Source organism: Monosiga brevicollis, genomic scaffold (genome assembly GCF_000002865.3).
Source record: "Monosiga brevicollis MX1 MONBRscaffold_16 genomic scaffold, whole genome shotgun sequence".
Taxonomy (NCBI): domain Eukaryota; class Choanoflagellata; order Craspedida; family Salpingoecidae; genus Monosiga; species Monosiga brevicollis.
The window spans coordinates 213,990-224,790 of record NW_001865053.1 but is presented as its reverse complement, the minus strand read 5'-3'; the positions used below and the strand labels follow the sequence as shown (position 1 = coordinate 224,790).

At 55.2% G+C, this 10,801-nt stretch overlaps 2 protein-coding genes across 2 annotated transcripts; one reads left to right on the top strand and one right to left on the bottom strand.

Annotated features, from left to right (window-relative positions):
* Positions 1-892: 892 nt before the first annotated feature.
* Positions 893-1,734, bottom strand: MONBRDRAFT_26863 (uncharacterized protein; the record flags this gene model as incomplete). Its single annotated transcript, XM_001747232.1, has 3 exons — positions 893-1,275; positions 1,372-1,473; positions 1,719-1,734. The coding sequence occupies 3 exons, from the start codon at positions 1,732-1,734 to the stop codon at positions 893-895; spliced, it is 501 nt and encodes a 166-aa protein (XP_001747284.1).
* A 750-nt stretch (positions 1,735-2,484) lies between these two features.
* MONBRDRAFT_33108 (uncharacterized protein) lies at positions 2,485-10,672 on the top strand (the record flags this gene model as incomplete). The annotated part of the gene is made up of 30 exons (XM_001747337.1): positions 2,485-2,679; positions 2,972-3,072; positions 3,158-3,289; positions 3,590-3,692; positions 3,713-3,943; positions 4,063-4,222; positions 4,305-4,366; positions 4,509-4,590; positions 4,777-4,961; positions 5,254-5,352; positions 5,476-5,550; positions 5,628-5,735; positions 5,818-5,895; positions 6,205-6,340; positions 6,496-6,559; positions 6,648-6,764; positions 6,874-6,954; positions 6,995-7,106; positions 7,188-7,256; positions 7,377-7,507; positions 7,613-7,791; positions 7,887-7,954; positions 8,045-8,123; positions 8,227-8,285; positions 8,366-8,488; positions 8,765-8,887; positions 9,006-9,100; positions 9,218-9,320; positions 9,424-9,555; positions 9,677-10,672. The coding sequence occupies 30 exons, from the start codon at positions 2,485-2,487 to the stop codon at positions 10,670-10,672; spliced, it is 4,278 nt and encodes a 1,425-aa protein (XP_001747389.1).
* Positions 10,673-10,801: the final 129 nt, after the last annotated feature.

Below are 10,801 nucleotides of genomic sequence, written 5' to 3'. Positions count from 1 at the left end.
GCGTTACCGCCTTGGACTGTGGGGACGCGGCCGCTCGGTTTTTCGTGGCCGTCACTGGACGTGCGGATGCGCGTCTCGTGTATGCCGACCGCGCACAAGCGCGGACGTGTCGTGGTGTGCCCGGGCAATCACCGCGCCGTCAGCTGGCCAATGAGGCCCAGCTCCTGGTTGTTAGCGCCGCTAGCCATGCCATGTTTCGTGACACCTGGCACCGTGCACCCGTTGAGGTTGACGTTTTCCGGCCCAACGTTATTGTTGATGGCCCGGGCCTGCCAGCCTTTGCGGAAGACCACTGGCGTGCCTTGACCGGCTCGAATGTGCGCCTTGAAGTCTTAAAGTCGTGCGAGCGCTGCTCAATGGTCTGCGTGCACCAGGCGACGGGGCGCGTCGATCCCGCTGTCTTGTCCAGTCTCATCAAGTGTCGCTCGATCGCGGTGAGTGAGGCTTGTCCATATCCGTGTTTGCGGTTGTGAATTGCCTTAGGCTTTGGCCACCTGGTCTTGTTGCAGTTGCCCCGTTCGCCCGCTCATCATAGGGGGCGACTCAACTTTTCACTTGTAGGGACGGACCTATTTTGGCCTATTGTGCGACGCTGCGCAATCTGAGCCTGGACAAGAAGGACTGCTGCAGGTTGGGGATCAACTGTCAGTGGCGCTCCGCACGACCACAACAGCCACTTCCGCCTAAACTTGGTTCTTCTGTCAAACCAAGGCGACAAGAGGCACAGTGCCGCTGCCGGCCGATCAGTCGTACCCCTTCCTTGACCAATCCCTCCGCTTCCACCCCACTCGATCAGTTTTCGACGCCGACACCTACGCCAGAGCGTCTTCTGGACCACATGCCAGTCGTTAGGGTTTGTTTATTATCGAAATTCAAGTTCAACCCTCGGATTTTATGATGATAGAAAGAGAGAGAGAGAGAGAGAGAGAGAGAGAGAGAGAGAGAGAGAGAGAGAGAGAGAGAGAGAGAGAGAGAGAGAGAGAGAGAGAGAGAGAGAGAGAGAGAGAGAGAGAGAGAGAGAGAGAGAGAGAGAGAGAGAGAGAGAGAGAGAGAGAGAGAGAGAGAGAGAGAGAGAGAGATGATTGAATTGGTTTGGTCGGTCAAAGACACAAAGGAAAAGCACAACTACCACAGAGAGAGAGAGAGAAGAGAGAGAGCTAGAGAGAGATTTTGAGAGAGATTTAGAGTTTTGAGAGAGAGAGAGAGAGATTGAGAGAGAGATGCTGCTAGCCGTTGGAAGCCCGGGGGGGCGTACACGCGTGTGTGTGCGGTGATCTAGCCAAGGAGACGACGGGCATTAGCAGTGGGAGGATGGCCGTGGTAGTGGACGGCCCTAGCCGTAGGGCTGCTCCCTGGGAGGCGGATCCGCACCGGCTGATCTTTCAAGAGTGGGTTTTGGATCCACGCCTGCTGACAGCTTCTCCTGTGGCTGCAGGGCCAGCTCACGGCCATGCTGCTTGCTGCTGTCACTCGCTACCGATAGTTCCCATGATCAACAGTGGCACTGGTTACCAGCGCCAAGCCAATGGCCTGCTGTATGCGAGGAAGTGCGTGAAAGCAGAGCATGCTCAGTCTCTGCCTGCGCCTTGCCTCTGCATCGCCCTCAGCGGGCAGCTCGAGCGATACTTGCATGTCACGCTTGCCTTGCCGACTCGCAGGAGGGCATCGAATACGGATTTGAAGAGGCTGCCACAAAGAGCCAGTCGATCCTCTATTACCTTGAGTCAGTGCCATGCTTTCCTGAAAAGGCGTTCATCTCCCGTGCACCGCCCGTCCAATGGCGCCTCACTCATCCCAACCCCGTTGGCACCGTCGTTGCTGCTGGCTCGGATAAACGTTTGCCCCGTTCTTAGTCATGTACGGGGTCGCGTGACGCTTGATCCGGTGCGGGGTCGCTCCACCCCGGGATCTCGTCGTCAGCGCCAGTACAGTGCCGCGCAACGACCCGAAATTGCCGACATTGCCGCCCACCGCACCGTGCGCCTTCTCCCACAATCGAGTACTGCTTGCCCAACTCCCGCCCACAAGGTGCGGCTGTCTTCGACGTCATTGTCATCCTTGAACCTGGGCTTTCCTTCCTCAACCTCGTTTTTGGTGGCAGCCGAATGTGAGCTCATGTGTTGTTTGCTACATTGCAGCGACCCCCGGCCGAAGGCATCCCTGCAAACCAGCTGGAGCTTTGGTGGAACTTTGGATTCATCATCCAAGGCCGAGGCCCTTGCGCAGTCGAGCGCGTGCGCCCTGAGGGGCCTGCTCGCGCAAGTGGTATCGTCGTGCCAGGTGCTCAGCTTTATGAGGTTAATGGCAACGATGTCCGATCTTACTCTCCGGAGATGGTCATCAAGGCTCTGAGGTACAACAGCATTACGTTTCCACATCTACCCGCATCATCACACGCGGGATGCAAATGAGAACCGCTTCAAGCCAGCCAAATATGCACTTGCGATCATTCATCATGTGCAAACCAATCATTGGGCCCCCGGCATGCATTGCACCCCCTCAACTTGTTGCTGGCTATCCACTCTGCCTCCTCACAGCGAGCGTCATGCCGAGCTGCGCTTGTTACTTGCCATTCCGGCCCGCCGGCCCTCACATTCCGGCAATCAGAATCGCCTCAAGGTCTACCTACCGCACCAGGCCTACGTGACGACGAGCTATGCACGCAACACAACCGTCCAGGTTCGATTGCGCACCTTTGCTTGCTTCTGTCGCCACTTCACAATGGCTCTCCACTTCTCACCCATCCACGACGCCGTCCTATCCACATGGGTTGGTCGTCTGTTGACAGGACATTCTTGCCAAGGTGGCGAGCAAGAAAGCCCTTGAATGTCCCGCACGGTTTGCTCTCATTTTGAGCGTAAGAATCCTCTCTGACTGGCTTGCGTTGAAATTTGCTGTACCCATATGACTTTTGCAAGGCGCATGGTTCGAGTTGCATGGCCAATCCCTCACGTGCGATTGGGGGCCGTAGGACTCGGGGCGACACATGCAGCGGCTGCTGCCCATGGCATCCCTGATCCAAGCCATCGTCGATGACATGCGTCCCGAGCATCGCCTGTACTTGCGCCTTTGGTCCGTTTTTTCCCCCTTTTTTTCGATTAACATTTTGCGTTGAAAAAGCCCATTGTTTGGTGCTGACCCACGCTGCTGTCATCAGGCATGTGCCTTGTCAAGCTGAGCGCTTTGCTCAACGGTGTCCAAACGCCATGGACTATTTGTATCGTCAAATCCAGTCGGATCTTGTGGTGCAGAACATGCACCCACAGCTCTCAGCCGACGTTATTATCAAGTCAGCCTAGCATTACGGCCTTGGGAGACAGCCATGTCTTATTCCTTTATGCGTGCGCGCACGCGCGTGATGGCTTGTGAGCAGACAGGGCGTTTTCACCGCTTCTCTAATGGACGACCATCTTCGGGGATGCTCTCGTGCACACAGGCTCGCTGCAATTCACGTCAAGTGCTGGATGCTTGAGCATGATCGAGATCGAACCGACATCAAGGCCATTGCGTATGTTGGCTGCGTGCAGCAAATGGGCCCTTGGCTCGCCAAGCCTCATTCTGATCCCAACTTCATTTTGCATGTTTGCAGAGCGGACGTGGGACTGACCACGTTCTTCCCTTCCCACTACCTGACCGGAAAACGGATCAAGGATGTGGTCAAGCTGCTGACCAACGCGTGCAAACTCGTCTCGGTTCGTCGATCATTTCACAGAACATCTCACGCCAGGCTGGTGCCGTTCTCAGCTCACAAGCACCTGACCCCAATGCCCAGCAACCCTCGAGTCTCCCGGCTCTGCAGCTGCAGTATATTGACGCCTGCCTACAGCAATGGGTTGTTCGGAGCCAGATTTTTCGAGACCTGCGGCTCAACGACGTGGATGCCACTCTGACCATTGATGGCCTTGATGGCATTGTCCTTCTCAATGTTGCTGGTGGTCGCGAGGTTAGTTGATTTCGACTTGCTTTGGAGCACGAACCACGCGCGGGCGCTTCTTGGGGCTGGCTGTGGCATTCACTGCCGGAATGGTCACAATGTGATTCGAATCCCCTCGACTGGATCAGGCACGTTCGGTGATCACGGCGATTGGTGATGTGACAAGCATCATGGTTCTAAGCGAGCCACAACGCATGTTGCAAATCAAGTTTGAACATGATGCCCCTGACTCCTTCACCATTGAAGGGCCCATGGACGCGCTGCAGCGGTTTGCTGCAACTCTCGACGGTTAGTGTCCCATAACATTCTGGCCTGATAATCTACCCTCTGGTTTGCAGACTACCAACTCATCTGGTTGTCGATAGCGCAGGGCTACATCAAACCATCTATCCCAATCGCCCCTCTTCGCTCCTGCAAGGTGTTGAACAATTGGTAAGCCATGGGTGCTCTGATGTTTTGTGAGGTCAAGCCATCAAGTTTGTTTAAGAAGAAGACCAAAGAAGGCTCGCCTGCCTTCGTCAAGCACCTCAAGCTTGACATGCACTGATCTTGTTGTCTGTGCTGCTTTCTCAAGTATGATATACCGCCTTATCTTGGGCCACATCGAGTGCTCGAGGCCGGTTGGAACTATGTGGGAGAAAGCGACACATTTGGGCGTGCGAATGGGTGGTGGCACGAGGTAGTTTTATGGCATCCCACCCTCAAGACCTTTCTTTTATTTTTTGAGTTTGCTTGGCATAGCTTTCCACCAGCCCTTGGGTCGGGCCGTGCTCATGATCTTTCGTGGCATGCTACTGCCCAGCTGGATACTCGCTTGCCGCTTTTGCCTGATGGCTCCGCAGACTTGGAGGTGGCCTCCAATGCGCTTGGTAGCGCTGCGCAATCACGTTTGGATCTGACGGACATGTCCGGTGATGAGGATGCCAATGCCTCTCGCACAGATGGGCGGTACAGCGGAAATGGGGGCTCACCGTCGGATCAGAGTGTCTTTGCCCCGTCGCCCGTCTTGGTCTTTGATGACACACGGGTCTCAGCATCAATAAGCCCGCACCTGCGGTTGGCGTCAGAGGGCCGAGAAGAGCTACGATGCTTACTCAATCTTGATTTTGAGTCAATGCACCTCCTTGACCTTGACTCCCTAACCGTGGCCAGCCGAAGGGAAGCGATCGAACAGGTGGGCTACACCTTGAGGCAGCAACCATTCCTCAGCAAAGAAAGGTGGCATGAAAGATATCGGCAGTCCATGACATGTACGGTGGCGATGTGCAGCGTGCTGATTACGTTTTTCCTGGTGCGGTTGCCGTGGTTCCTTTGAGCAGATTTGCCGGCGCAGCACTCAGCTTTGCGAGTTGCGCGCTCGCTCTCTTGCCGGAAGCCTGCACTCAGTTCCAGATCCAGCTGATTACTCCCTGCAAAAGGTTGGCGGAATTAGTCATTGGCCATCGCAGTGGACATACGTCGCCGACACTGGTGGTGAGCAACAAATGTCAACATCGAGAGCATGTTCAATGGTTTCTCCTTGTGCTTGTTGGGAATCGCAGTCGCGTATGTGGGATGCCTGCTGTGAGCTGAATCGCTCCACCAAGTTTCTCATTTCCGCGGTGATTCATAACGAGGTGCGCCGCCTGATGCCAGCCGCAGCCTGGCCCGCCTGACGATGTGCGAGCTCACGTGGCTTGGGGATTTACCATAGTCTTTCTTAGATGACGACATTGCAGGCTCGTCTCTTCTGGTGTGCCACCTTTTTGAAGCCACCAAAAACTGTGTTCGAGCCATGCCTCCCAATGAGACCGAGCTCCAGGTGCGCGCTCCGCTTTAAGCATCACATTTTGAGCCCAACCAAAGTTGCCCTCATGACAACGGCTTTGCGTGTGCCCGAGTAGGCCAGCATATTATCCGGCTGCCTGGACGTGCATGTGACATGCTGTGCCATGCTGTTGGCAGCTGTTGCCAACGAAAATGTATCAAGGGCCGACGCCGACTTGTGGCGGCTGTCAGCTTGGACACTGCTCACCCTTGGGCAACAGCACGTTGACAAGCTTCAAGCCCTTATGAAAGCCTTACTGCAGAGCGATGTCGCCTGTTAGACCTCTAAGCAAATGGCCATGCCTTCAGCCCTTGTCGCCCATTCATTGAAGTGTTCAAAGCCCTCCTGTACATTCCAATCCAACCGAACAAGCTCGCGCCATCCTCTGGCCAGATGAGCGCCTTTTCCAAGCTTGCGACCATTCGGCAAATGATTTTGTCTGACAATGTGACCGTTGCGGCAGCGCCATTTTTCACACACACACACACACACACACACACACACACACACTCTCTCTCTCTCTCTCTCTCTCTCTCTCCCTCTCCCTCACTCTCTCTCACTCTCGGACGGCAAGATGGATCCGCTTGATTCGGACGATGGTACGAGTAAAGTGAAGGCCAAGCGTTGCCATGGCATGCTGCCGGCGGTGTACAGGATGAGAGGGGCGCAAGGGGGGAAACGCACCGACGACGACGATGAGGATCACGGCTCTCAAATTCATTCTTGCTTGCTTGTGTGAAAACGGCCGGTGCAGAGCTGCACTTGCCCGCCGCTGAAAGCGGCGATTCGAGTGATGAGGATGAGTTGCCTGACATCAGGTACGTGTGGCCGGCATTCTTCTACTGGCTTGAGTTTTGGCTTGCATGAGGCAGGCACTCACTTGATTTGCGGTCACTGGATCACCAGCTTGGGACCCGCCAAGGCATCCTCTCCCCCGCCAGCTGCCCAACACCAGGATGGAACGACGGCCCCTGGCAATCTCACGCTATCCCCACTTAAAGCCAATGCTGGCCAACGACATTCGTGCGTGGGCTTTCTTGTCCTACGCAGGACCCAATTGTCGGCGTGATAGTGCTCTGTGGTGGTCGAGTTTGCCGCTGGCTTACCCTTGCTGCCCTATGTCGGTCTGCAGCTTGCGACAAGAGACCCGCGCCTTTCAAGCAAAGACTGACCACGAACTCCAGAGTCTGAGAACTCAGCATGAGAGGGCCTTGTGAGTGTTGGCTCATGGGCTTGTTTCATATCCTGTGCAGCACCTCATTTCTCGCTCCGCGCGCCAGGGCGGCAACCGAAAAGCAAATCAAGGCACTGCGCAAACACCAGGAACGGATGGCCAACGTGGAACGGCTACAGCAAAAAGCCCAGGTACGCGGGTTTTGTCTGGATTGGCAATGATTCACGCTTTTGGTGTGAAGCAATCTTTGACTCTGCTACCATTGGACGCAGGACGAGATTCAATCGAATCGTGAGCAGTTGCGCCAGGCCGAGCTAGATCACGACCGAGAATTGACCGAGGTACGCGCCTTTTGTTCTCTCCGAGCCTGACATAGCTCTGCCGGTCCTCTCAGCGCGTCCATGGGTGTGGGTGACCTTTTGCTTGAGATTCAAACAGTGTGCTCACCTTGACACGTATAGATGGACACAGATATTGCCGATTTTCCAACCTCTCACCCAGGCCTCAATACGTTACAATCATCGCCAACCATGCTTGCGCTCGATCCAAGTCTTCTGGTGCCCCCTAGCGTACCGGCTGCTGCCGTCCATAGGTTCGCTCGTTCATGCCCTCGCTGGAGTGACTCGAGCTGCATTTCCGTCACATCCGCGCAAAGTCTTGCCTCACGATGCTCCTATGCTTTCGCGGCACACTTTAGTGACGTGTTGAATTCCATCCGCGAGCGGCTTGGTACTGTCATCAAGCCTGCAAAAACCGTTGCTGTCCCGCTCATTCTTACAGCCCAAGCCCGTGAAATCATTCACGGGGGCTGGCTAGCCAATTTGGCCTCTACTTGCGTGCTGCCCCCGACCTGGTTGGAGTGGTGTTTCTGCCTCGGTGCGTTAACTTGCAACCAAAAGCTGGTGATTGCATGTAATTTCTGTGTTTTTGGCTTTACTCATCGCCTTTGATTGGTTGGGTTGGCCAATCAGCCTTGCTCGGTGACAGTGCCACAAGCTGCAACATGCTCGATGTTTTGATTTTACACGCGAACCAGAAAGTACGGTTCCCTTTGACCGTCTGCGCTTGTGCCTCGATCTCAGGACGCTCTTATGTTCGCTTGAAAACGTGTTTTGATTTGTTTGCCCAGAAACAGCAGCCAGACGGTCCAGAGAAAGAGTCACCGACGCAGATCATATCCCTGATATGGACTCTCCTGCCGGCGCTTGGTTCGTTCCGCCCCCATGCCTTTGCTCCACCCCCGCCAACCCCCGTCGGTTGAGGTCCTTAAACCCACCCTCATTGTCAATCACACTTGGCGTGCTATCATAGGGATTGATCTGCAAAGTCTGGTGTGCCCAGCTCTGCGGCCGGACAACATTCCATCACTGGTTCGTTCTGATTGTCATCTTTCATCGCTCAGCCCCCGTTGCACGCTCACAAAACTCACGTGCATACTTGATGCCGGCAGAGTGGTTGCTCAGAGACCAATAAGGAAGTTCCATGTGATGTGCCTGCCGAGGACGCTTTGCAGGGCGATCTGACCCAGGATGAGGAGAGCGACGTTGACGAGGCCGTTTCTCGTGTCACCACCGTATGTTTTCAAGCACACACGCTCACGCATCACACACCAAGCTTGCTCTGACCTGGCCATTCATCATCTTGGTCAACTGCGCAGTTTTTCCAAGCCGTAGATGTCATGTTGACTACCGATCAGACACCTTTGCCCACGGCGGATGTTGGCGTGCGTTCAAAGTGCTCATGTTCATGCTGTTGCGTCTCATTTCCTTCACCCCCGCTTTTCCAAGTATAATCAGACATCGTGCTGGCGTGAGGAGGCATACTCAATGCCGGCATTTGCTTGCTATAGGCGTTGGTGGCCTTGATCTACCGTTTGTTGCTGGACAAGGCCTTGTATTGCGCAGTGCCAGCTGCCATGGCGTGTATCGGCACGCTCTTACAGCGTCTGGAATCCACGCAGCTTGAGGCAGCGGTAAGTCGATTTGGCCTGCCTACATCGCCCTTGCACCACGGGCTTGGGGGCTCATGACGTGTCGCGTCCAAGCTGCCTGCCCTCTCACCTGAAACGTTCTTGCATTGCTCTCCAACAGCTTCGAGAGTTGGCTCGCATTCTCGCTGGCGTGGCCGAGCACCACGACAACATGACATTTTTGCTGCGCTTGGTGGCGCCGACAGGGCGCGCTCGGTACGTTGCCGTTTCGTCTTTTTCTATCGTGCCGCATCCCTGCTTCAACGACTGCAGTTGGCGGTCGTTGCTTTGCCCCTTGTTCGATATTCGCTCGCTGATGCAGCACGCGCATAGAACTTTGCAACGCCACTGGGCCTTTGAAATCCTCTACTCGCCTGCCATGGCTGTCTTTCGCAAAGAGGACCAGCCCCTCAATTTACCAACAGACAAGCATACTGTCCGTGCCTACTTTTGCTTGTCTGCCTCTCCATTCTTGCTCTGCATGGCTGTGCTGCCAGAGGTCAACTTTTGCTTTCTCATGGCATGACTGTTGGACACAGGTGGCCGCCTTGGTTTCGTTGATGCGAGCCAATCGAGACACCCGCTCAACCCAGGTGGCTTATCGCACCCATAGCCTTTATTCTACCTTGGATGTCCTCGTCGTGGATGAGCCGTGGTTCCGCGATGCCAAGGTCTGCGCTTAACACCGTCTCACAAGCGCGAGGCGCGCATGGTGATCGGTCGCCCGCTTACCCTTTTTGCTTCCCTGTTGAGCGTTCTCACGTGAATCCCTTTCATGCATGCAATGGTCAGGACGACATGTCTGCGTTGTATCGCTGTTTATGCCAGCACCACCACAAGTCCCCCAGCGTTCACACCATGCGTGTGGACTTGGTGCGTTTAGCTGCGTTGATCAACCGAATCATCGACAATCTGACCTTGATCCTGGCTCGATACAATCGCTCGGGAATATCTCACGCAAAAGATCGCAAGGCCCAGAGCCTGTTTCATGGATCACCCGCTCCCACCACGCCATCAACGCCAGCAGTTCCGCAAGACACACCAAAGAGGCGAGAGCCTGATGAGACGAGTTTGCCGCCCAAGCAAGCAGACACGCCCAAGGGGTCGGAAGGAGCGGCGTCTATGTCAGATTTGCCCACCACAGAGTGCGCAGAGTCTCTTGAATCTCAAGCCTCGATAGAACCACGGGATTCTTCCGCTGAGGCTGAAGGCTTGCAGCCGAAACAAGACGCGTCTTCGTCGATCGACCAAGCTGGCGCTCTACCTGGCCAAGTGCAAACCCAAGGATCTGATGCAAGTGCTACCACCACAGCCACGTCCAATGTGGCGTCATCAAATCTTGCACCACCTCAGCAAGGGTTGACTCCAGACTCTATCTCAGCCCTGCCACCGAGTGACACCCCCACAGCGACGACTTTACAGTCCTCACCAAAAGCAACTTCACCCGCGTTGGACAGCTCGTCCGGTGTGGAAGCCAAGCATAAGTCCATCGCGCCAGCCAGCCCAGGCTCGCACTCGGGCATTGGAGAGGATGGCAAATCGGACTCAGGGTCAGCCGGACAGCATGGGGCCAAGGGGCAGTTGCATCTTGCGGCTGACTCTACAGTTGCCAAACAGCAGGGTGCCAACTCGAAACCGGCCATCCCCCCGCAGGCGGGCGCAGTGCCAGCAAATTCAGACGGCTTGTCACGGAACAAGAGTACAAAGAATGGCCACGCCAAGCGAGCAGCGGCTTCTGGACGACAGGTGAGTGCTTTTGAGAAGCTTGTTGATGTTGCGTCACAATGACTTCTTCGCTGGTTCTGTAGCTAGCTCACTTGCAAACAATTTTGGTACTTTCTGCAGCAAAACCTTTTATCTTTTGTAACCATTAAAAAAAGACCCCCTCCAACATAATACAGGGAGCGGCCACTGCTT